The sequence below is a fragment of the Drosophila busckii genome, chromosome 2R (genome assembly GCF_011750605.1).
Source record: "Drosophila busckii strain San Diego stock center, stock number 13000-0081.31 chromosome 2R, ASM1175060v1, whole genome shotgun sequence".
In the NCBI taxonomy this organism is placed as follows: Eukaryota; Metazoa; Arthropoda; class Insecta; order Diptera; family Drosophilidae; genus Drosophila; species Drosophila busckii.
In genome coordinates, this window is record NC_046605.1 from 12,820,738 (window position 1) to 12,848,399 (window position 27,662).

At 40.4% G+C, this 27,662-nt stretch overlaps 1 protein-coding gene across 1 annotated transcript in view; it reads right to left on the reverse strand.

The window, feature by feature from the left end:
• Positions 1-49: 49 nt before the first annotated feature.
• LOC108597222 overlaps positions 50-27,662 on the reverse strand; it is a 57,531-nt gene continuing 29,918 nt past the window's right edge. Inside the window, exons 3-9 of the mRNA XM_017983666.1 lie at positions 18,954-19,228; positions 18,686-18,829; positions 13,221-13,327; positions 11,655-11,828; positions 7,605-7,759; positions 7,208-7,487; positions 50-2,208 (exon numbers count right to left, since the gene is read on the reverse strand). Of these exons, the coding sequence (XP_017839155.1) occupies positions 651-2,208; positions 7,208-7,487; positions 7,605-7,759; positions 11,655-11,828; positions 13,221-13,327; positions 18,686-18,829; positions 18,954-19,228 (2,693 nt within the window). The 3' untranslated portion in view covers positions 50-650. The remainder of the gene's footprint in view (positions 2,209-7,207; positions 7,488-7,604; positions 7,760-11,654; positions 11,829-13,220; positions 13,328-18,685; positions 18,830-18,953; positions 19,229-27,662) is intronic.

Here is a 27,662-nt window from a genome sequence, read left to right on the forward strand (position 1 = left end):
CTGTATATCGTACATTATATATATATATATATATATATGTATAGGTATATACATACGTGTATGTATTTTGTAGCTTGACAATTTGCCAATAATAATACATGGTATTGTTAAATGTTTTTTTTCGTTTTCGCTTTGTAATAATAACTATTAAACCGCCAACAATAATTTCGATTTTTTTTTATTTGCATGTCACTTTAAAGTTTATTTTTACTTTTTCCTTTTTTGTTTGTCAATTTAACTGTCTAGCTTAATTAATAACTAGTTTGCATAAAGTGTATTAAACTATTTGGTATTTTTTTTCATGCTTTTTCCATTCAACAATTATCACGTGACAATTTTACGTTCAATTAATTTATGCAGCGCTTGAAAACTATTTTTTTTTTCATTTCGGTAGTTGTGTTTTTTAAACATTTATATGTTGTTATCGTACAATTATTGTTATTAATATACCAATAGCTGTCACGCCGAGTTGCTTAATGAAATTTATAGATTTCAATTAGAGGGGAAACTACTTACATGTAAGTTTAATATAGTTTTCAACATTGATTTGTTCAAAGTGGCTGCAGACACAGACTGCAGACTGCCGACTGTCTGTGGGGAAAACACTGTGAAATTTTTGGCAGTGTAAACAAATGAGTTGAGAGCAATCTTTAGTAATCCTCCTGCAGCTGCTGCAGTCCCGACTGCAGCGCATTGGAGCGACACATGCGTTTCAGTATGGCAAGGAGCAGCACACTCATCAGCAGGAGTCCCAGTGCAATGAGCAACAGTTTGCCATAGGGCAGCTCGCTGACATCGCAAATCTCTGGGGATTCGTCGTGCAGCACCAGCTGCTTGTAGTCGCCAGCACGATGCAGCAGGCCCAGCTGCTCCAGATTCCACTCAATGTGCCGCGTTAGCTGCTCCAGCGTCGAACTGTGCGTCACATTCGGACAGTTGGCAATGCCATTGCAGAGCAGATGGCGTGGCAGGCAGACCTGCGTGTTGCCAGGACAGCGGAAGTCACAGCCGCCATCCTGCAGCAGCGAGGCGGCCAAGCTGCCGTCCGGATTACGCGGCAAATGGAAGAGCTCGGTCCAGACCAAACGGAAGATATTCTTGCCCGGCTGACCGTCGCCTGTGTATTGTATGAGCACGGGCAGCGGCTCCTGATCAGCGCCAGTGGCGCCCAGCTCGGCTGTGGTGAGTATGGGCAGATCACGCGCCAGCGATATGTTCTCGGGACAGACGACGAAGCGCGGCTCCAGGCGTCCCGCTAGATAAACCTCGATCTTGGCGCTCTCGCAGCTGCGCTCGGCAAAACGCGCCTTCTCCAGATTCAGCCACAGATCGCGCTGCGCCGCCACCTTGAGCTCCCAAATGCACTTCTCGCGACGATAGTGATGCTCTGGTGGCGCCATGGGACCAGCTACCATAGCCAGTGCCTTCTTGTAGGGAAAGACAAGTTCGCCGTCGGGCGAGGGGCCCAAGGTAATGGGTCCGCAGAGTGGACCATGCGCAAACTCATAGGTGGCCTCAAACAGTGGATTGGGATTCTTAAAGTATGAGGTTATGGCATGTTGGCCCTGCACTATCATCTCCAGATTCATCTGATCGGCGGAGCTGATGACACGCACAGCACGCGGTATATTATCGCAGAAGCAGGCGAGATTATTCTGGAACTTGTCGCGCTCCTCCCAGATGACCAGCTTGTCCACACGCTCCTCATGGCAGCGCGTGCAGGCGTTGTTGTTGTAGGGCAGCTCCTTGAAGGACACCGAGTTCACCTCTATGATGGCGCGCGCATAGAGTCTGCGATCCGTGACGAACTTGTACTGGCAACGCACATCGCTGCCGCTGGTGCGCTTAAAGATCAGCGAGTTGAGCGGCGAGCGCAGGCGGCCGCCAGGATGCTTCCAGGCATACATGACCTCGTCGCAGAGCGTGTGTGGCACCGGATCGCCAAAGCGTGTGTTGTTGAAGAAGTCGTAGTGCGCCCAGTAGTACAGTGAACTGCCGCTATAGCTGCCTGTCTTCGAGTCGAACTGCACATAGAGCGACGGACTGGTGCTAACAAAGTCCACCTTCTCCATGGGTCGCGAGAAGGTATCGCAAAAGGTTTTAATAATGCGCGCTGGATCCGCATGGTCCGAGTCGTAAATGGTCAGCGATTCGCCGCAGTCACCCTCGTACTTTAATATGGGCGACTCGATGCGATTGATGCGAAAGCTGCAAAGACATAACAAGACCGAAACTCATGTTAGACATGCGCACAAAGTAAACAAACAAATGCAGCAGCAGCAGCCACAAGCAGCCTCCAAGCTTTGGGCTCAGAGCCTTTGCCTTTGGCTTGTTGCCAGCATTGCGTTTTAATATAAATTCCAGCTGCTAACAGGTAAAAATCTTGCTTTTGGCCTGGCTCACGTACTACTCGTTAGATTTTTGGCCGCAATGCAAGCAATGCATTTTGCTTGCTCTGAAAAATGAATGCAAATTGCTTTGCCAAAGCATTTCGGGCAGGCACGTCGAAGCCTACAAATTATTGAGTCGCAATTTTCTCTCTCGTTCTCGCTCTCTGCTTTAAGGCAGAAAAACCACAGTGACGTCAAAGGCAAGAATTTAATAAGCCAACAATTCAAAAAGCAAAAAATTTAATAAATTGTCGTCCGAAAATAATTTAATTTTCTGTTGAACTACAACTACACTTTATTCACTTTTTGGACCCTGTACAAAAACCATGTACAAAAGGGTCTTGTAATTAAGTATAATGAGACCTGTGCGTAACAGGCAGAAGAAGGCGTGGCAGACCACACAAAGTATTTATTATAAGACATTTTTCTATGGTAGTTTTGATCGAAACCTGCGTTGGCTAAGGCCCTGATTTTAGACTTTTAGTTAATCGATGAGATGCTCTGGAGTTTTGGTCAAATTTTCTATATATAAACATGTATTTTAGATGTAGGCTTACCCTGCCTTCCTATCGGTTTCTCTGTATTATCATTTTGTTATGTAGATGTATATTCTTTGCAGTTTGAGTTTATTTTTGAATTTTGATATTCAAATAATTCTTTCTTTCAATTCCCACAATAATGTTTGACTTAATTATTTGTACGTTTTAACAAAAATTATTTGTTAAATAAGTTAAGTAAAGTGCCCAATAATTAATATTAATAATACAAATAAGAAAATAAACAATTCTATGATCAATTCCCAATTAAGCTGCAGAATTTTTTGCTATGTACAGCGTTTCATAATGTCGCTTGCGCCCGAGTTTCGACATTTATTCAATGGCTGACTATTTTTAAAGCACATTGCGCAGTAAAACTCTTTACTGTGAATTTTAGCTGCCCAAAAATAGTTATGGTTACCGCGAAAACTTTTCCAATTATGCTCTGGCAGGCATCCAAGGCAATGGCTGAAATACTAGTTGACGTAACCAACGCTATTCAAACAGCTAAGCAGATTTTATACAATTACATTTGCGCTGTCCAAAAGGCCCCACAGTCTCAAAAACAAAAGAAAATAAAATAAAAAAATGATAACTTGACATAATACAACATTTTATTAACCCACACAAAGTTGCCAAATGTCAAAAACGGGCGCACAAAACAGCAAAAAAAAAAACGAAAAAACTATACAAATCACCATCATCAGCAGCGGGTCCACTTGCAGGCGCGTTCTCTCTCGCCCAGGCACAGGCGCAATTTCATTACATTTCGTTTTTTATTTGCCAAAATACAAACTCCTTTCCTTTGGCTGCTGCTATTCATAATAGAGCAGCGTTACTATTCTTGCTCCGCTGGCGCTGCCGCTCCACTCAAACGTCTCTACGTGCCCATTCTGTTATTCACGTACGCGATGTCGAGAAATAAGCCTGATGCCCTGCGGTATGTCCTCATAATCCGTTTGCAGCCTAGTTTCTAGTTATGCTGACTCAGTGGGGAGTTTATTCAGCGTTAAGACCAGCAAAAAAAAAAGTATCACAAAACAAAAAGTAAAGCCCGCCAGTCGCTGCCCTGGCAATGTGCATTGCTGGAATCAGTTGGTCGATTTGGTCGCCCGCCCGCCCAGCTAGGGGATTTGTCAGCTGTTTTGGCATCGCTGCTGCTGCTGCTGCTTAGTTATGTGCATATGCCACTCGATTGGTGTCGTGTGCCGACGCCTACTGTCGCGTTGAGTACAAGTACGTAAACTAGTGCTTATGGCCTGGGCTGTCAGTTTGTGGAGCTTATGAATAATGCACAGATTTATTTGACATATATTTATGGATTAAATTAAGTAGACGTCAGATGAATTGCAAGCAAATGTGCAAATGATCAGCTTTGGATTATAGCAGACAGCTTGCGTAATAGATTAAGTGAACGTGAAATGAATTGCAAGCTAATGCGCAAATGATCAGCTTTGGGCTATAGCAGGCAGCTTTTGCGCGCTACTAACAGCTGCCAGCTTAGCAGCATAACATAAAATGTAAGCATAACAGCGCTGTAACTGAACAGCCGCTGCTAATAAATGAGATATGCAAATGTCTTACAGTTTAATTTCATTTCACTTTGCATTCATAATTTACCTTGAGTGCCTGCAAAACCGAAGCATAGCGTAGTAAGAAAAAGAAATCAGTAACTGGTGGATGCTTAGTAAAGGAGAAAGAGCAAAGCGCGAGCTTGACATGTTACTTAAATGAGCAACTTTGTTGGAAACAATGTCGACAGCGTCTAGACTGCCAGACAACAGGCTGGCAGCAGCAGCAGCAGTAGTGGCAACAACTAAAGCATTCAAGGAGCAGCTCACACACATGTAAGGGGAGCGCTCAAGGATGCCAACAACAAACTGGCAAACAGATAGAAGACAATTGTGGGGCATGCAATTGTTGTCGTGGGCGTTGCAACAACTTGAAGTGAAGTTGGCAGCAACAACAACAATAACAACAACTACAATGCAAACAACAAGCAAAGACAAATGGTAAAGCAAAAAAAATAAAAGATACTTGCAACGTAAGGACGAAAAAATTTCAGCTCAACTCACGCAGTTTGCAATTGCATTTTTCGTCTACTCGAACTTTGAACTTCTTCTGCTGCAAGCAATGACGAGCGTCAGCTTAAGAGACTGCCAGCGTATGTGTGTCCAGATATATATATTTATCTGTTTCATTGCTTGGCATGTTGCAGACACAAAATGTTGCACTGCTACTGCTGCTGTTGCACTGTAATCACGCAATCATGTTGCCCACTTCTAAACTCTTAATGGCAATCGGTGTAAACGTGCGCACAACTTTTGCTTGCAGCACGCAGCATTCGCAGACAGCACTTGCCACCTGCTCAGCCCCCTCGCCGATTGTCGCTCAGCAAGTTGAGTTCAGCTTAGTTGAGTTTAGTTTCGTTTTGTTTTGCTCGTTTTGTAGGAGGACATAAATATTTATCTTTTGGCAAAAACTTGTTTGATATTTTACTTGCCCTTGCCCCCAGCTCCAGCCCAGCCCCACACGCCGTCTGCTGCTGCTGCTGCACATAGTTTTCTTTAACAGTTTTCGGCCAAAAACTTGGCAATGTTTTGCAACATTCTGTGCATAAATTATAAAGCAACTGCATGTGCACAAATACCCACTGTAGTTGTTGCACATTGCAGGTTGAACAACTTTTAAGGGCGTGGCCTGCAATAACAACAACAACAATGCTTTATGGTCAAACAGAGATCGGGATTACCAAAGACTTTGCGTAAGCTATAACTATACGGGACAACATTTACTTTACTTTGCTTGCTTAAAGCGTGAAAATTTGATTGGTTATAAAGTTTGGCTTGCTTATCTTGGTAGCAAATTATGCTGTTTGCAATTCGGAGGCGCCCGAAAATGTCAAAGCTTCAAAAAAAGTTTGCCCGGCTGCCGCGTAGTCGCAATCAAGGCAGCGCAACCGCAGAACAATAAAATATTTCCCTATTCACTGCCTAGGCGGCGGCGCCTTGCCACATGCAACATGCAGCAAAACAGTGCACAAAGCACTCGATAAACTCTGACGCAAATCCACAAGCGACACTTGCACAAAAGTTTTGCGCCAAGCTTGGATTCAGACACAAACAAGCGCCCGACGCTGCCAGCGGGGCAAGAGAACAAAGTAATATACATATATATGTATATATACAGTTCTATATGTATATAGAACAACTTCAACTCGACACGTTAAATTAAAATGTCACATAAATCTTTGCGGCAAATTTCATTAAAATACGCTTACAGCATAGAATGCAGCAGCCCAGAATGGCTCAAGGATTGTACAGGCGAAGGGTGTAGGGTGGTGGGTGGAGGGTCTAGGGCGGGGGGTGTGTTGGAGGCCATGCAAAATGCTGTGGCAGTGGCAGGCATACGCCCAAACCGCAAAACTTTTGCACTTTAAGTGAAATGCCGACAAGGCAGACGGATTGAAAACTTAAGCACACTCACCACCCCCCCTCCCCCCAACCCACAACCAAAATTACGCTCACTGGTCAGCTATATATTTGCAATAACTCGCTAGACTATGGCGCACAAGCCAAACAATGGGCACAAAAGCACGACTCAATATTGTAAATTGTTGAAAATAAATAAGAAATAAAATTCAAAACTTTGAGCGAATTGCTTGAAACTGAATACGCATTGAAAAAATTACATATAATATATACATTGGAAAATATGAAACTTAAAGCTTTGTTTGCATTAAAATTGTATAAATATTTTTTGATGTTTTGGGCTTCATTTCATTTAAGCTGAATTTTATTTCATGTTGCAAAAAAATTCAACAGAATTTGGGTAAGTGGATTTGATTGGCTGAAACAATTTGAAGTTTTTCGGTCTAATGGAAAGTATTCTTAGAATTTTTATTGCAAGCGCTTGAACAAATAGAAATCAAACAACTTTAATATACATATTAAAGCAAATGTTGGCTATTGACATATAGTAGTAAGTTAGTTAAGCAGCAGTTAAAGACTATTATTAGATTTACAATTTTATTGAGCTTTGGTGAAGTGATTTAAAATATTAAGTCTAAGGTAAGTGTTAACTTTAGCAGTTGCCTACAAAAGGAGGTCCTGAGTTGCTTACAAACAACTTTAGCTAAAAGTTTGGAGCAACAATTATGAATGAATAGAATAGAATGAACTTGGGTAATTAAGTTGGATAATTTACTGAAGCACAGCTTTGTTGGCTAAAATTCTAGGCAAGGACCAGCGCCGCTTAGTTAACTCTAGCATATTGGCTTACCTGGGAAAATAGAGTCGCACAATTTCGCCGGGATGTCCTTTGATATGATAGCTACAGGACGTGTTGGGTGGATACCAGTGAGCAATGCTGAGGAATATGCCCTCGCTGGCGCTGCTATCCTTCAACGAATCAGAGCTGAGCAGCCAGTCGCAGACGCCATGCTTGATGCCGGCCGTTTCCACATGTCCTGGCCAGTTGCCAACGTTGAAATGGAAGCCAGTATTGAGTAACGGACCCGCCGGCGATGTAACAAACTCCACGTACATGTACTGCGAGGTGCCTGCAATTGACAAGGAGCAGCGAAAAGGCAACTGTAGCAAACTTTATCCCTCGCACTCTGTCGCTGCTAGTTAAGCCGCCAACTTGCCAGCGGCAACATGTGGCCTTTTGTACTCACCAATAATGCTGAATGGAAATTTGCCAAGGCCGCAGAATTTGCCTATCAGTGGTGAATGCTCGTCGCGTCCATCATAAACGGCTAACCAATCGTACGGACAGTGCTCATTGCCGGAGCCTATGGGGCGGATGGGGCATGTCATAACGTTCTCGCATCTGCGAAAGATAAAAATAACAAATATTAAACGCGGCTCTGTTGCAATTTTAAATTTAAAACGTATACGCGATGTATGTGAGCCTTTGATTCATTTATGTACGTGCAAAACGAGCAAATTTAATTTATCCCTTGACGTTGACGTCAACTCAATAAAATGCCAACAATTAAAAAGCGCACGTAGCACAAAACTCAAGTGCAAAGACCCACGGCACGAAAAAAAAGTTAATAAAAAAAGAAAGGAATAAATTTAAAGGGCTGCGTTCTGAATAAAAAGCGCACAAAGCAAAAGTAAACCTAAAAAAACTGAAGCAAAGTGTAGCACTGTCGAGCAGAGACGTAGTTCAAAAAGAGGATGCTTAGCTATCAGAAATCAATATGTTTTGAAAAGTTTTTACAACAAGCTGCTAAGTAGTTTAGTTTAGCTGCCAACTTGCGCTTTGTTTGCCACTTGCAACCTTTACCTTTTGACCTTAGCCCCTTTTGGTCGCTTGACCTGTCCATGACTTTCATTTACACTTTGCACATAAGGCATTTAAAAGCGTCTGCTTTGAAGCACAACAGGGAGTAGCTCATATTTTACTGCTTTTTGCTTTGCTTTGCTTTCTTTTTTCTCTTTTTTTTTTTTGTAGGCGTTGTCTAACGATTCTAACTCTGGCACGCAGACAAAGCTACAGAGCTGGATTTTCGGCATTTGGCAGTTCCATACAATTTGCTGCAAGGCATACAATTCACGTTCAATACAAAAGCCAAACCGGTGTGTGTGCGTGTGTGTGTGTGTAAAGTTTCTAATTGAAAGCTAACTTTGGCAATTACGTGGCAGCAGTTTAATCAAATGCGGGTAGGGTCTAACTGCTATTCTGTTGCCTGGCACTAGAACTGAAACAAAAATGTCAATTTAATTGACATTTTATTGAGCCTTTGACTTCAGCACTTGCTCAAAAGTTGACGCAACAAAAAAAAAAAAAAGAAAAAGAAAATAAAGGGAACGAGCTAAAACTTGCGCAAAGCCAAAACTTTGCACTGCTATTGACCCATGTATCTATTAGCCAGTTGGCCAGTTGGCAAGTTGTTGTTGCTCTGCTTTTGCTACGCATTCGTCTCACTCAATTTAATCACTTTGTCAGCAAGTTTTGCTTTTTTTTTCTCCCAGTGCTCTCTGCAGCGCAACGCAACGCAACCTAATCTAACTTATTGATAATACTAAATTGCGTAAGGAAAGAAAGTTGATTATTTTGACTGCTTTGCTTGCTGTGGCCCAAAACTTTTCTGGCCAACACAGACATATCAAAAATAACAGACTGGTAATAATTTCGGCATATTAAAAAACTTTGCTCTCGATGACTTTTGCATTTATTTCCTTGCCTCAATATACATTCAACAAAAAAAAAAAAACTTTCTTTCCAACAAGTTTGCGACTGCGAGTATACAAGTATATATAAAGAATTTGTTTGTGTGTGGGTGTGTGTGTGTGTGCTACGTTAGCAAAATATTTTGCTGTGTGTTTCGGTAACGCAGAAATTAGAAAAATGTTTTTTGGGCAAAACAAGTCTGACGGCCTCGGCAATAAACTGAAGTGATTTATAAAAGCACCAAAAGCACAACCAAAGTTGACGCTGACTTGGCAACACACACAATCACACACACACGCACGCAAGCACACGCACACATACATATGTTAGTTGATTGCTCAGGTTGGGTTAGTGCGGCTCAAAGTGTTTTTATGCACTCAGTTTGCTAAGCTGACTTCAACTAATTGCCTGTGCACATTAAAGCCAATTAATAACCAAAGCTTATTTATATTTAAAGTAAACTACAGTTTGCTGTAGTCAGCAGTCTGTGCAGTCTTAATACTAATTAATGCTGTCTGTGTGCTACATAAATCCTTTGTAAAGTGAAGTAAACATTAATTGGTATTTTCTGGCGAGTATTTCAACAACATTCGATTAACTTGCCAAGGACTGGGTAGCGCTGCGATTAGCTATCCTTTTGCAACATTTGTTTGTCTAATCCTTTTAGGCACACACACACACACACACACCCCACGCGATGACCCAAGTTTGACTGAAAGTCTAACTTAGACTTGCAAATTAATACGCACTTAAAGCGGATTTTCAACTAGTTCGCCAGCAACCCTCAGTTAAATGCTTTTGGGTCTGCTTCCACCCCCCCCTGCCACCCCTTGCACATAAAAACGATTTCAACTCTTCACTTTTTCGCTGTCAAAGCTGGCACTTTGACATGGCTCGTGTCTGACGTCGCTACGCTCTTTTCTACGCTTTTCAGCGCTCAAAAGGTAAATATTCAAATTGAATCTATAAAAATAAATTGAATGTTGCTTATCTAATTTCAACTTGCAGCTTGACGTACGTGCGACTGAGACTACGACTGCGACTCTGTCTCTGTCTCTGTCTGTATCTTTATCTCTGACTGGCGAATGGCGTAAGCTGACTCGAATGAAATATGCTGACTGGCATTTGCACATCAAACAGCTTTAAGTTAACTCAGCTCAGTTACTTTAGCTGGCCATTTCGGCCAAAAGTGCCTTTAAAAAGGCACTGAGCAGCTGCTCAGCCCGCCAACACCCACAGTGAAATGCCAAAAAAAAACAAACAGCTGAAGCAAGGGGAGAGTTGAAATGTTTAATGACTGCCCGCAACGTTTGTGAAAGGTCATTGAATGTAAAAATGCAAATTGTACGAGCTCTGCTCTGCTCAGCAGGCAGCGGCAACAGCAGCAGCAGCAGCAGACAGTAGCTTGAGCTTGAGTTTTTGGACTGTAGCAATGGACCTGCGCCTGGGCCACCTGGGTAATTCATAAAATATTTAAGCTCTGATTTTGAGCTAAAAACCCAGACACAGCTGTCATTTTGCAAATGTCCCCAAAGTGTTGCTAATGTTGCTCGCATGCCAAACCGAGAAAAAAAAAACAAAATAAAGGCTTAGGTTGCAAGGAATTTAGTTGAAAGTAATGCTATGAAACGCTTAAAAAAGTTACTACAGGAAGTAAGAAGTGCAAATATTGTAGCATAAGTGTAGACCCTTGTGGATAGCTTTAAAATTTCAATTTGTTGCTATATATCAAGTCTAGGCATCTGAATATAGTTCAAAAGACATTAAATGCAATTAGCACTAAAAAGTATGCTACACTAATTTTAAATGTGCGGTGCTGACTAAAAAGTTTGTGTAAATTTCGTTAGCTGAACAAATCTAAAGCGCATTAAAGCTAATACTATATGCGCTCGTATTTTTGGGGGCAACTTGACAGTCAGACAATTTCATCATTTGCACATTAATAATACAAATCGGTCATGACTGCAGTGCCCCGTGCGCTAGCAGCAGCGCAACCACCTCAACCAAAAACAAAATATAAAAAATAAAAGAAACCTCACTCAAAACGTAATCCTTTAGCCAATTTGAATGCAGACAGACAAAGTGCAAGCCAATGGCAGACAGGAGCCAGGACAACTGTAACGTTAATGTTGAATGCTGTATATTTGTTGTCGTTGTTCTTGTTGTTGTTGTTGCAATGGAAATGGAATGTGGGATACGGGTTTGGGTAAATGTGACATGTCGCCAGCGTTTTCCACGAAATTGGTGCCAATTTTTACCAGAGCGCTCTGTCAAATTGTCATTGTCAGCATGCCAAATGCATTACAACAACAACAACAACAGCAGCAGCAATAACAACAGCGAGATAAAAGCAATGCATAGCAAAGAAAAAATGTATATACTATTTTGGTTTATTTGTACGTGGCTGCTGCCAAAATGACAAATTACAGAGTGTTAACTTGGCGCTAATTTCTCTTGGCAATTTGCATTTTCAGACGAACATACATATATAGATAGATAGATATAGAGATATGGCGGCTGACTTATGGCTATGACTTGTGCTTACCTTTGCCCATCGACCGCGAACTGTTCGTTCTGCAGATATAATTTGATGTACGGCTGTCGCGTATGCAATTTGTAGCGGCAGTTGAGCGCGCGCGGATACAATCCAGGATATGCGGGGGACTGTACATAGCAGGTCTGTAGGCGGCAATCACGATACTCCCGCTCGCAATACGAACTGTTATATATATATATAAGAAAAAGAGAAAGAGTGTGAGTGTCATTTGTAATTAAATTCAATTAGTTTTAGATTTCGTTGGAATTGCTTGTCAATAAATGTCTCCAAGGCTTGGGCAGAAATCCAAGAAATTAATCGCTAGCATTGAAACAACAAAAGCAGAAAATTGTGTTCACTGATTTGGAAATTCTTAAGTTGGGTTGCCTTTTATTTTACTTTGTGTTATGCCATGTGCGCTGTTGTTGTTTCATTTTCTTTGCTTTTATTTGCTGTGTGCAAAACCTTGTAAAATTGTTGTTAAATTACAATAACAACTGCGCGCCTTTGTGCGTATAATTTTCAATTTGTGCTGGCCAAACAAGCGGCGCTGTCTGGGCAGGGTTGCCAAATCATTCAAATATGATTACCATTTTACCAATTTGTATTTGCCTTTCATTTGACTTGACGCTCTCGGGCTTTCGCTTGCTTGCTTTCTATCTATCTATCTATCTATCTATCTATATCCTTCTTTGCTTTGGTGTCGATGTCATGGCGCGTGACCGCAAAATTAGCATAAAAATCAAATTGAAACATGCGAGCAAAGCAGCTGTGGGAGAGCAGCAGAGCTCTCTTAAGCGCCCAGCTAACTTTAAGGCAAGTCAAATAGCACAGCTTGCTATGTATGTCTTCTAATTTGGTGTAAACAGTTGCTCTGTAAACTTGAATCAAAATCTGCCTATCGCGCTAAACTTTTGCAAGCTCACGTATGCGCCGAAACAGTCGCAAGTCGCACTAAATCCCCGACAAAAGTTTCTGTATTCAGAATCCATATATAGCGCCTGCCAACGAATGCTTAAAACTTGCAACTTATTTTATTAAGATAAAAGTTGTGCGACTGACTGCGAAAATAAAAAAATGAAAAAAGCAAAACGAGCAGCGAAATCAAATGAAATTTAATGTCTGCAAAGTTTCTTTTTTTTTTTTTCGGTGGTATATAACTGAATGCTCGTACTTTTGGCCCATGGCGCGCAATTGCTGTCTGTGCGGCGCCCCCAACCCCCAACGCCCTCATACTTGCAAGTTTATGTTGCCGCAGCGCTTTTGGCCCATTGTGGGCTTGTTCTTTCACTGCGCCTGGCAAATTGTAATTCAATTTCACTTTAAATTGACATTTTTGCCTACCCCCCCTTACTTGTCGCTCGCATATGATTATGAGTTGTTCTTTGTCATGCCACACTCAAGTTGCGTGCAACATAATAAAATTAAATTAACGCTTCGCTGGCTACAAAGCAGCGTCAGCGGCCAACCGTTGTTGTTGTTGTCAACCACGCCCACTTGACATAAAGCCGCTAAACATTATCGATAAGCTCTTGGGCACAGCGGGCAGTCTTTCGACACATTACGTATACGCACCCTTGCACAACTTCGCCGCGACGATTTGGATACAATTCCGGATGCTGGCCATAGCGCAAATAGACCTCAGTTTGTTGTTCCGCGCGTGAATCGAATGTGAAATAGGTCTGCAAAGAGAGAGAGCAAGCAAAATAGCAACAAAATTAGAAACAGAAACAGAATCACAATCAGACATAGCGACAGATACTAAGTGAGTTTATAGAAACGAACATGGGTGCGCGCGTATGTGTGTGTGTGTGTGTGTGTGTGGGTGTTTTTGTTTGCTTTGTTAGCGCTACGCAAATCACGTATACGCAATGTTGTCCAAACTCAAGCTGTTGCTGCCGCATGCCATTAGTAGCCATGCTCCTCCACACACACTGATGAATTTTTGTCAATTTCCCGTAGCCAACTCGAGACAATTGCCACGCCCCCATGCACACACACGCCTGCTGAAACTCCATTGAAAATGTGCAGCGACATTTGTACGGCCCATGCTACGGCTGCTAGCGCAATCATGAAGCGACATAAGGACGTTGCATTTTTCGTGCTGCCGACTCTATGCAATGCGTCGCGCTTCACAGTTGCTGCTGGGCAACGGATTTTAACTATGTGCGACCCCGTCTGGCCTCGTTTTCTGGCCGGTGTGTGTCTGTGTGTGTGTGTCTCATCAGCATTAATGACGTGCTGCAATGACGTAGACGCAACTGCTGCCTGTGTCACAAACCCAGTTGGAAATTTGTTGCCAAGCAAAGATTGCAGAGGCGTTACCCAAAAAAAAAAACAGCCAACGTCACTAATGCGTTTGGATTTGATATAAAGCTTAGTAAATAATAGCATTTGATTTGAAAATATGCTGCGTAATATAGCAAAAGCGAATATGACTTTAGCACTCGAGATGAATTTTAAATTGCAGTTGCTTAGCCAGCGAAATCAGCTTTCAAAATAAACTAAAAGTTGTTTACGTTAAGGCGCAAAGCAATTAACATAATTTAACAGACAGACTTTAATGCTGCTATGCTTATCTTTAATTCGTTTATTGGCGTAACTAAAGCAGCGATAGTAAAAGTTATAAATTCGCGTTATAAATTATCAATAACAGCCGCTATGAAAATAAATAAATTTAATTTTCTTTTTTAAATTATTACAAATTTAATGTGAGTGTTTTGAAAAGTTACAAAATAAAAATACCTATGCCAACTTAACACTTATTGAGAATTTATTCAATATTCATAGTAGTATTTCATATTAGGAGTTAATGCTGACTTTTATTTTAAAATTTAGAAATCAACTTTAAGCTCTATAACTATTGCCCTAAAGTCTCATTACCCATGTCAGGTGATACTTAATATGTCCTTTCAAGACGTATATAAAATATATTTATATATTCTATTATATGCTTTTAAAGCTTTTATTTTCTATATCGTGATTAATATCAATAATATAATAATATTCTCAATATAGTTCGTTTGTTGTCAAATATTCATTTTTATAATAAAAGTTATAACCGTTACCTATGTTCCCTGAGCAGAAATATGTGTTAAATATCAGGGACCAAATCAATAACTGTTATCTGAAAAATTTTCAGTTTGCTATTGGGTTGTTTCGAGCTGGCGCTAAGTGTAATGCACATGTCAATATTAAATGCGTTTGCCGGCGCCAATGACGTTAGCGCCCACTTAACGATGTGAACAATGAGAATGGCAATGGCAAGCAGTTATTTCAGTATTGGGGCAGCAGCTGCTGCTGCGTGCATGGCCACGCCCCCTCTTTAGCTGTCAAAACGCATATACTCACACTCACACTCACACACAAATGTGCGAATGCAGCGCACACAGCGATAATTTTAAATTCATTGAATATTTTTGAATGCTGATAATGATGATGATGGGCAAGTCGACTGTTGATAGCATTGCCAATCCTGTTACCGCTGCGGATGCAGTTGCGCAGCTGATAGCGCGCCTGGCTCAATGTCGACCTTTGTGCCTGCCAGCCAGCGAGCTCGCTTTAAATGTGCTGACAAATTTATGCGCGAATAAATTAAAAATCAGTCAGAAAATTCGTCTGCGTTTTTTGAAATTGTTGTTGCTGCTGTCGCTTGTCTGGCAATTTGCGAATATTATTTTTGATTTATACGCAATGCAAATTATGTTAATGCAAAATTGTTTTTTCGGTTTTCTTTTTTTTTTTTTTGTTTTATCTGCGTGAGTCCGCGCTCATTAAATTGTGTACGTGGCAATGTTATTACATGCCAGCGCTCTATTATTTTAACTTGCTTTTTATAAAATTTTCTTTTTTATTTATGACAACGCATTTTGCTGCGCGCTCGCGCAAAATAAGTGGCAAGCATTGTGGCCCAGGCGAACGAGCAAACTCCGCGTGGAAAAATCTGCGTGGCAAAAACAAAGCGCCAAGCCACTGGCTGCCAACTGCAGCGCTGGCTGCCACTGCCACTGCCACAGCGAACGGGTAGCGTGTTTTCATAAATATTTATGACTCCATTAAGGTGTGCATAAGACACTCTGGAGAACGAAGCAACAGCAGCAGCAGCAGCTACAACTATATCTCCTACATGGCGCATTAGTTTGGCTGCTTGTCTATGTCTATGTGTGTGTGTGTGTGTGTTGTTTGTTGTGCTTGCAGCTTGTAAGCTGCAACATGAAGTTAAGCCAACAAGAAAAAGCTACAGCTAGAGAGTTAAGCTACGGCTGCATTGACTGCGAAAATCTATACAAGATTTTTCGAAAAGCTGCGAGAAAAAATCCTGCGCTATTTGGCTTTGTAACGTTTTTGTGAAAAGCGCAAAGCAAAATATTTGTAAGCAACAGAGTCAAGGTATTCGATATGCATGCGAGCTTAGATTGTACATGAAATTCTAATTAAATTCAATCAAAATTAGATTTGGTTTATATGCGGCACAGAAAATTAAATTAAAATCAAGCCAATGCCTTCACATTTTAGCATAAACTTCAACAATTATAATTTTATATTTATAAATTAAGAGAATATAACTGTTCTATTTAAATTTAAAAAACTTTAAATAACTATTTAAACTATCTATCATAACAATAATTTTCAAAACTGATTGAATATTAAAATGAAATCAAAATATCTTTCAAAGCCTTTGTGTTCAGATTATACAATTACAATAAGCTATATTGTTATAAATGTATAAGCATATTCAAATAAAAACGGCTACACTTATGTTAAGAGTTAACATGAACTGCTCATACTGTAAGCTAACTAACACATACATTCATTATACATACATAGCGATAACCGCTAATTAATTAAGCTCTCAAACCGAGATCACTGCATTCATTATTTTATGTTAACCCCAAACATAATATATATATAAATTTCTTTTATTTGATACACAACTAAACAAAATAACAGCAATATTAAATAATAAATATTTTTAAGGACTCAATTTTTATCCAACTCATCGCTATTATTGAGTTAACTCTATACTTCTAACGAGAAGCTATCTTACAATTTACTCTACAAGATTCTGGGCTATAACCTCTAGAGATTTCCGGGCCAATCTGATAAGATGAAAATTTAAAGCACGCAAATTTATTTATCAAAAATGTTGATTATTTTTTAATAAATAATATAACAAAAATGCTTGACTGACATAAAAAAGTAATCTATTCATTTTTGAAAAATGCAAATACCGCATCAGCAACGCAGCAGCGCATATGATAAATAAAAAAATCTGAAAAAAAAGAGCGCATAAAGCAGCAACAACAAGGTACAGCACAACGAGTTGAGGGAAGCGACTTCAATGCAGCTAAATAGAATTCAAGTTGTGAACAGCATTATATATACATACACACACACAGAGAGAGAGAGTTGCATACTGATGCAATTGTATATGTATATAAAATCTGCCAGCGGCAAAGAGACGCCGCCAGTCAGGCTCACAGTCAGCGGCACTGACTCTACAAAGGGGCGGGTGCGGCTGCAGATCCGACGAGCTGCAGCAGCAGCAGACAACAGCCAGACAGCAGTCAGGAGACAACGCCCCCCAACGTACAGCTGAATAATGCATGCAAAAATATATACACATGCACGCTCTTGTATATATATGTGTGTGTGTGTGTGTGTGTGCGCGCATGGGAGGCTAAGTGCGAAAGTGAGTTGCATAGATGCAGTCAAGCAGATAGAGCATCATGGGTCACAGCCAAAGCAAACAAGCAAAAAGGCAGCAAGTGGGAGCGAGGCAGCGTCAGCCAGAGATAAAAACGAAATAAAATAATATAAGCAAAGCAAAAACTATGCGCAAATGTAAACAACGAAGCGTGGATGCGCTCATAAGTTAACAGCAAGTCAGTTTTCAAAATTATATCTTAAAAAAAAATTATGAATAAATGCAAGTTTTACTAATTGCTCATAGCTGTTAAATAATGATTACTAATCATACGTTGTTTATTTTTATTTTTTAATGTAAATAAATTATAGAATTGCCTAATAAATTACTGATAATTCTGATTTATTTGTGATAGTAGTTTAAAATAATTCAATAATTGAAACCAATTTTTTTTAGCCAACTTTCACTTATGTATTTTGTATAAAAGAAATTTATTTAAAAGTTTTTTTCATTAAAAATAAGCTATAAGATTCATGCCCTATTTGTTGATTGCACTTTTAAGTAATCAACAATTTCCTAACTTAAACAAATATAAATATAAAAAATGTAAATTAAACTGACTGGCTTAAAGAAATGAATTAAATTATAAAATAAACTCAACTGATACAGAATTGTTTGTTCACTTATTTGTAATTGTAACGAATTATTAATTTAAAATAAACGTTTTGCTAACATATAATCAAAATATTATTGTATTAACTCGTAAAAGTATTATCTATTAACTTGCACGTATTTCGTATTTCAACTTCTATTCGTTGCACTTTAATATTTTCACTTTAAGTCCACACAAGTGTCTTTGTTAATACGCATGCCGTAGCATAAGCTCATAAGCGCTATTGTAAGAGTATAAAAAACGAAATGTACTAAAAAAAAAGGAATAAATAAAAATACTCGTAGCATGTTAGATAGAGAGAGCGAGAGAGAGAGCGAGTAGGGTAGTGGGAGTCGGAAGCGTTGACGACAGCAGCAAAGACTTGTGTGCTGTAATATTTTCTTTAAATTATGTGATAAATATAAATGTGTGTGTGTGTGCGCTGCATGTGGAGCGTACGAGAGGATAAGCACAAGTAGGCGTGGCACATGACACATGTGACACAAGCTGAACGTTGGCATGTGGGCGCAACGCTTTATTAGTGTAAGTGCGTTGGCGTCTGCGTCTGCAAGTCGGAGTATGCAGCTGGCCTGGCCTGCATTTTGCCATAATTGCAAGTCTCTGAAGAGAGAGAGAGAGCGAGCAGAGGCTTGGTGGCTGGCCAGGTGTTGATAAAAATGATAAGTGGGCTACGCGTTGCTTTGTTTGGGGTCTAATAAAGCTAATTGCAAGCCAGCTCACCTGATCCGTAAAGTTATCCGTATGGAAGAGCACTTTGACATAGCTTGTCTCGCTGATGAATGTTTGCGGCTGTTCGGCCTCACCGCAGAACATGCCGGGCTCGCGGCGATTGGAGACATCTGTCTTGGCATTGCCGTCAACAATCTGCAATTAATATCAAACTAAATGTAGCAATGCTGGCCATAAAGCAGTCACCTGACGCTGCTATGACGTAATAACGTATACGCGTTGTTTGGCCATAAATCAGCAAATGCAAGCTGCAACTCACCTGCAAATAGCCGCCGTCGCAGTGTGTGGCATTCAACAGCTGCCCCACCTTGAACTTCTTGAAGCGCAGTCGCAGCACAAAGTCGCGCGGTGCGCCCTTCAAGGTGCGAAAGCGATACCAACAGGTCAGCGGTCGTCCTATATTCTGATTGCTAACCTCGGGCGAACTAATATCCTCGAAAATGTCCACGGTCTTGTTGCAGTGATCCTTGACCGCGTCTGCTGAGCTGCCACCACTGCCGCCGCCACTGCCGCTGCCACCGCTGCCACTGCCACCTGCAACAAAGCGAAACCAAAAGCAGCAGTGAGTTTATTAAACTGGCTTGCAACTGTTCAAATTCATTGTGTCTAATTTATACAGCGCATGCATAAATGACAAAAAGTACATTGTGCTGAATTTGTAATTCCAGTCAGTCCAGCCACTGTTGCCGACGCCCACAAAATGCAAAAACTACGCAGTCGTCACGTCCCAGACATTCCCTTGACTGTGACAAAGGCCACACTCCCGCCCACACTTCCACTCGCAGCCCCCCAGCCCCCCGCCTTAGCTAAGTAGCGCCACTTCAGCAGTCAACGCGCGTAAAATTTTCGTCTCCTGTCGTAAGTTTGGCTTTGCCTGTTGTTCTCTCTGCGGTTTCTTTTTGGTAATTGCCCAGCCAGGCGCATTGCAATTCTTGTTGACTGTGTTCGTCAACTTGGGCGACAACAATTTTTTGATTACTGCAAAAACTTGCGGCTAGCTAGCAATTGGAATTAATTAATAACTTTACTTAAACATTTGCAATTCTAATTCCAAAAGCAAAACTTTGCTTTACTCCATATAATATTTAATAAAAACAAGCCAATTGTTGGCTTTAGCAGATAGAAAGCTTATTATTTATAAATGACAGCATACTTTTTGGGGCTGCAATTCTTAGAACCTTTTATCGCTCTGAGCCTTTTGTCTGCCGCTTGGCCTAACCTTCGACAACTTTTTAATCAACTACAAGTAAGCTCTTGTTAAAATATCTTTTTTTGGAGCAGCAGCTCCAGACTACGTGACCAACATTTCTGTTTTCTTTTGCATTTCGCTTTGATTGCTTTGTTTCTTTGCGCTGCGTTTCGTTAGTGTCAACAGAGATTTGTGGAGTGAGCCTGGAAATTAGCGTTGATTTGTGGTCGTCAGCAAGTGGCTAAAGTTCTAGTTGAATTATGAGAGATAAGCTTGTTATTTGCTTTTGCTATTCTTGCTTTGATTCGCTGCTTTAGTTGTTGAAGCTGCACCTTAGTTTTGCTTAACTTTTCGAACTATATGAACTGCTTTATATAGTGCGCATTTATTGCGTTTCAGCTTTAACATAATTCAATCATAATTACACTTTGCACTTCACTCGCGAGCGTTTGCACACTCAACGAGCTTAATTCAATCCGCAGCTTAATCAACGTAAGCCAGCAGTAGCGTTGCCTTTTAAAAACACCACACACAGACATCAAAGGCTTAATGAAATGTAATATATGCTTTAATTTAGCTTAAGGACACGCTAAGCGCGCTTATAGCCACAAAGCGTGCGTCAGATCGATACACGGCGAGCTTGTCAAAATTTGACAAACGCATTTCGCTTAGCTGCAGGCGCTTGGTCACCCCACTGTGCCGCTCCACCTACTCCCTATCCCAGCCCGTGTGCACAACCGAATGCTTTCAGCATTATCCAAGCCACAAGCCGACGTTGTCGTTGGCCGCAAAAACCGCGTGCACAGCACACGCCGCGAGCTGAGCTTGGCCCCTTGATAGCTCCAACTCCCACTTGCGGCGACATTTTGTCAAAATGGCTTTAACTTGAGCCAAAGCGGGGTAGCGCTCGCCCACGTCTCTGCGGAGACATTAAAGGCAACGTTTAATAAATCTGTTTAATTTATCAGCATTTCATTATGTAACACATTCTGGCAAACAAAAGCAGAAGCAAAACCAAAACCAAAGCGAAAGCACCAGCCCCAACGCCGTCCTATGCTGTCAAAAGATAAACAGCACACAATGCCAGGCTACAGTTTGGTAATTAGCAGAGGACGGAGGGGACACCATGTCTATGGCATTCAGCTATTTGTTATTTGCGCTGTGTATTGAAAAAGTCGGCAGAATGAATGCGTCTCTGACAGTTGTAGCAGATTTTTATAAATGGGTTTGAGTATTTAGGTATTTAGCATGAGTCGGCAATACAGAAATGGGGGTGTAAATGCTGAATGAAATTAAATAGAAAATTTGTGCGAAAAACTTTAATTTCTTGTGCCACTAACAAATTAAAGGCTCGCAAACTGGCAAACAAAGCGCTGTGTTAACCACAAAAAGATCTGGAGCTGCCTGCTTACTAAAGCTGCTTCTTACAGCTCAGCAGCAATATTTCTATTTTAAACTTCATCTACAATTATTATTTTTGGCAGCTTGTTTACTATTTGTAATATTTATTTGATTGGCTTGCGGCTTTGACGACACAAACAAATAGCAATTGCTCCCAAAGCTCAAGTTTGGCAATAACATTTGAGACTTTGCAGCACAACTTCGGATGCCCTAACTGCAGTTAGTTAGCAAGTCACAAATTAAATTTATTTATATTTTATGCATCAGTTGAACTCCATGTCAACGCACAGCGCTCAAAGCGAATGATTTACACACTGATTCAACTGTTTGCCAGTTTAACATGTGCTTAGGCATTAGCTGGGATATTCGCATAGCTATTGTCACATTGCGATACGCCTACTAAAAGAGTTAAAAGGCAGTCTGTGAAATAAAGCAACCTAGACCTCGACTAAAGTCTGTGTCTAACCCTTGCTCTGCAGTTGATTGGTTTTGCCTACACGCGAATCGATTCGTTGCGCTTTGTTCGCAATCGATTGGCGCGTTGTCTAGATAGTTGAGCTACCAGCAGCAGCAGAAGCAGCAGCTGCAGACGAGCGTATAGCATAGGGATTACTTGACCTGCTGGTGCTCAGAGCAACAAGAAAAACAACAGAGAAAAGAGAAAAACACAGCGTCCGGGCTATAAAGTCAAAGTCAAGCTGTAAAATTGGCAAAGCCGGCTTGTCCTTTGCATATTTTACACAGCGCCAAGGACGAGCTAACCACCGTTCGCTCGCTCACCCGCATGCCACATGTTGATATATTGTCAACAGACGCATGTCGCATTTGTCTCGGCTTTGCGCAGCTCTCAAGCCCAACGCTTTATATCCTTTTTCTTTTTTTTTGATAAAGGTTGACAAGCCTCTGCACCGGGGCTGGGTGCCTTGTTGTCAACAGTCATTGAAGGCTCTGGCAGTGAAAATCGATTATGAAAAGCGTTTGCTGCACTCTTTTCACGCACTGTCAAAGCTCTTGGCTCCCACATACATGTGCTGCTTGCTTTATTTTTTCCGACTTAAATTGTCGCCTCGTAGATTTTTGCATAAATATTTTAATAGCATTTCGTGCCTAAGCGGCCTCAACTATTTGAAGCTGGGTACGTGCAGCTCTCACTCTGACTTTTGCTTTTTGCCTCTATGCTAAGATTAATGTTCGCTGTGCCGTTTTTTATGTGTCACCCAAGCTGCCAAGCACTACTCCGAGCTGTAAATGAGAAATTCACTTAACAGCAGCGTGCTCTGTGTGTGTGTGTGAGTGCCTCGTCGCTTTGACCTTCGAAAATTGACTTATTCAAATAAGTGATTCGCAATGTGACGAGTACCCAAAGCCATAAAATACATACGAACAGGAATTTGCATTTTATGATACAGACAAAATGGAAAATTTTTAGCCATTTGGCATCAAATCAAATGGGTTGCCGCCTCAGTGCTTGTGACAGATTCATCAGCATATTACCAAGAAATGAAATTTATGGCACAAACATAAAAAATACATACGGGGAATTGCCCTAACCTACTAGCTAACATAAAAGTAAGCCCACGTTGAGCTAGACGCAGACTTATTTACGTACATACGTTTCTTTTATAACATGCATTTAAACATTTAAAGTCAGTCAGGCACACAGCATGCATAAATTCTGTAATGATCGCTGTTACTGATAAGCTCAGCTCTGTTATTGCAAAAGTCTGTTAGCACAACGCTCTGTTAGCTCAACGCTGTTATTACGCAAACGTAACATTCTGTTAGACTGTAGCAGAGCATACAGCTTATTTTGAAGTTGCTTTGCATTGCTGTCAATATTTAATTAAATTTTCATTTCCTTTTTGCTCATATACTTCGCAGTGGAGTGTGCTTTGAAAATGCATAAAGTCAAAACGTTTTGTGTAATTTTATTGCTCAAAGCTTTTCAATTATTGGCTTCTCTGGCCACTCAAGTGCCTAAAATATATTTATAGCTTATTACACTCAAATGCTTTAGCTCATAAAATGGCTTCACTTGACAGTTTTTATATGGCTTTTCTCTTTTGAACATATTGTGGGCTCTCTGCACTTGATAAATAAACGCTGCCACTCATTTATATTATCGTCTTCGTTTTATTATCTGTCAATTTCCATGGGCCAATAAATTGCGCTGAGCCCAAAGAATATTACAAATGAATATAAATGACTTAACGCCTTAAATACTAATAGGCCAGCAAATTTTCTTATCACATAGCAACAAACCAAAGTAAACATTTTGCCCCAAAAATAACAAAAAAAAAATGTTCATCCCAGGCAATTTTTATCTCATTTTCGTTTTGCATTTTGCGGCCAGCAGCCAAAGCAAAGCGAAAACTTTTCACAAGGCAATTTGTTAAAGAAACGAAATATTAAAGAAATAAATTCCTTAACTGCCCCCTCTTGCTATCTTTCGCATGCATTGTCGTTGATAGATTAACTGTAACGGTGATGGATCATTTACTTAAATTATTAAAATTGCCTACTCAAATTTCACACACAAACAGCAAATCAACCCACACCAAAAGCCCACCCTGCCAGCTTTGGCTTTGAATGATGGACTTGCTGATGGACAGATTGAATGCCCGACTGACAAGGGCTGCAAAAATTCAAAGCGGCAAATCTGTCTGTAAATTATTTGTATTTGTAAATGCACAACAACTACAATAAAGGCAGCAACAAATCAGTCAAAAGTTTGCCCAATTTAGGGCCTAAAGCAGCTTAAGTGTTTGCTTTGTGTAATTTAAAAATATTTTTCAACTTTTGATGTTGTGTTGCACCAATTAATAACATAAAAAATACTGAACATTTATGCCAAAAAGCTTGTGTACTCAGAGTATTCAAACTTCGTCTGATATGCGTGGCTTTAAAATATATTCACTCGCTTTCTTTTCTTTTTTTGTTTGTGATAACATTATCAACATGAAAATCCATTAAAAAGTTTTCTCAGTTTTGTGCGCAGTTTTTGGCTGAAAAATGTTGACAGCTGAAGCGTTTACGGGTTTTGTGTGTATCGGCTTATGGCTAAAAGCAGACCGTAACATGCCGTAACGTTACGTATACGCAGTCAGCTTGGTCACTTTGTGCTGCGATGCGTAAAAGTTTTTTTTATAGATTTTGTTTGGCCTTAACACACAAAATTTTTATGCTGATTTCTGCATATTCTATTTTTGCCAAAAATAAATTCTTTTGCAGACATTTTTCTATGCGAGCGACAAATAGAAAAGGGGAATTTTGTTTTATTGCTTTTTTGACTGGTCTGACATTAGTTAAATGAAGCTATTTTGGCGCATGCAACAAGCGAGGGAGAGAGAGCGGATATGGCGAGCCTGCGGCACATGAAGGGTTCAAAGCAAAGTTGCAAATTGATTTGATGTTCGAGATGAAATGCACAAAGCAAAACTCATCTCAACAGCGACAGGGCCAGAAAAATGTACCTGCGGCAAGTTTCAAGGTTTTGTATACAAAAGCCAAAAGATTTCCTAATTTAAGTTTATTTTTTTCTGATTTTTTTGTAAGCTACATTTATGGCTGCGGCTGACAAGCTTTATGCGAACTGCTTGTGATTTTCATTCGAATTATTTTGCTGTAAAGCATAACAGAAATTCTGGCGAAAAATGCACGAAGCCATTTTAATAAAAACCGCTATTTTTGCAAATATTTATACAGACTGGCGAGAATTTATATTGAAATTGAACAGCAACTCAATCAAGCATACAGCATTAAAAATTTATAAAAATAACCTTTGCCACAATACACCTTGTATGATAATTTTCTTAAATATTTTCCCACACACACACACACACACACACGCATATTTGCATTTAGCTTAAAAGCTAAGCTGTTTGCTTTTAATTTATCGCAGCAATCGCCCCCGCTTAGGACACGCAATGTAGAAGAAGTTGAAGCAATTTACATTATAAATATTAAAAGGCAGCCCAAACCCCAGGGAGGAGGAGCTCATGCTTAAATGATTAATTAGAAGCGTTCATTGGAATTTTGTTAGAACATCAATTGCTTAAAAAAGAAAGGAGCAGGAGCAGGCACAACAAACAATTTCAATAAGCAGCAACACTGTTTGTGGCTGCTTGTAATCCTCAATCAATCTGTTGACCTTCAGCAGCGGACACAGCCAAAAGAGAAATAGAGACAGAGAGAGAGTGTGAAAGTCAGAGCGAGAGGCAGTGACCAGTCATTACAAGATTTCTGGCGTTTTAGCTGCAATTAAATAGCTTCCAAATGAATTTATATATACAACCATAAATTAAACAAGACCCTCACACACACACACACAAACACACTTATACATTGGCAAAATTTTACGAGAGTCTTGTTGCCTGTGCGTATTTGTAGTCTTCATTCATTTCATTTAAGTTAATTAGATTCAATAATTTTGAGGCCTAAAGGCGAACTTCAAGCCAAAATGGCTGCTGCGTGCCCAAAATGCCCAAATAGGCCACAATAAATTGAGATTTATATGGGCGCTTAGGTGACTTGCGCTCACTCACACACACACACATACAAAACCCAATTGAAATTTTTCGGCCCAATTTCCTAGAGTTTTATGTTCGTACTAAAAACGTAAGTATAACGTTATGTTATAACGGCACAATATGTGTAGCGTAATGTAATGCTTGTTTTTCAGCAGATTTTGCTTGCTACTTTTTTTTATATAGATTTCGAGAGCGGAAATCCAAGCAAGCGACTGGACAGTGGGCAAAAAATTGCCCATATTAAGCGCTGCGGAAATTGTTTCATCAATTTGTTAATAAAAGAGCAAAAAACAGTTCCCACACACACACAGATACACATAAAATGCTCGCCCACACATACAGCCACGCACAAAAATATAGGGAGACAAATGTTTGACTTAATAAAATAAATTGTATAAATTGAAGTCTGTCATTTTGAGATTCCCAGGCGTAACATTCGAGCTGCTCGCTCCCGCTCTTTGCTGCTCATCAGCATTGAGTTGAGGCTGGCAGCACAGCAGAGCGGCACATAAAACATAACAAATTGCATGAAATTTACGTTGAAGTGTGTGTGTGCGTATCTGTGTGTGTGCGCAGCGAAAAATTGTCATGCATGGCATTCACTTGGCGAAACCAAAAACTGAGTGAAGAGTGAGCATGCGTCTGTCTGAGTGAGCAGTATATCAAATGTATTGCCTTAGCAGCAAGTTAAAGACAATCAGGCTAGCCTGTGTTTATGTATCTGTATGTCTGTGTGTGTGTGTGTGTGTGTGACGTCTCGGCGACATCCTGTCAGCGCACTAAGGCGGCGTTTTAGCTGCAAAAACGTCCTGTGACCCTCACGATGAACATGTTACGACGCTGCCAAGTGAATTGTTTTGGCCAACATGTCGTTGATTAGCCAGGGCAAAAGAGTTACACAAACAAAATGAAAATGAAAATGAAAACGAAAATGAAAATTTTATCTCTTATGCAAGCTGATAAGCTCGCTCTATGCTGGTTTTAGACGTTTGACTATTTAATGTTGGCTTATAAATCAAGCTGACAAACATTTAAGCGCGCGCCATATATACTAAGCAACTAAGAAAATTATATCTTAAGCATAAATACTTGGCTTATAATATACACTAACTTAGCGCGTGCAACTTTTACTATCAGTTTGTTTGCTTTTGGCAGTTTAAGAATTATAGATATTTCACTTATTTAGCAAAAACTTTAAAGTGCAATAAAACTTCGGCCAAGTGGCAGCTGCTCTCAGAGCCAATGGACTCTGCTCACGTGCAGATAAAAATAACGGCGCAAAAATGACAGCAGCAGCGGCAGCAACAACAATAGCCAAGGCCTGAGTTTCATAGCACATGAGCTCGCAATTTAATACGAAGATAAATATAAACAGACAAAGGTGGAGGAACTAAAATGCGCACAACACAGCCTGTGTGTGTGTGTGTGTGTGTGTTGGTGTGGGTTTGAGTAAATGAAAGAAGACAGCAGATGAAGTTGCTGGCACGCACACACAGCGCTAAATTTGCACATGAATTGTAGGCGGACAGCAAACAGCAGCAGCAGCAGCGGCAACGGCAACGGCAGCCGCAATGCAAACAAATATACATATATATATACATATGTATGTGCTTGTGTACATGTGTACATATATGTATAACATACATACATAGATCAGAACGATATCAGTTTGAATGACAAGCGCATGCTATAGACTTGGCTGGGGTTGGGGGCCAGGCAATTCGCTCTTGTTGTTGATTATGTTGATGATGCATGTTGTAATGTTTAGGGTTATGTTCGCAGCGCTGTCTGTTTGACTGTCTGCCTGCCTGCCTGCCTGCCTGCCTGCTCGGCTGCCTCATGCCGAAAC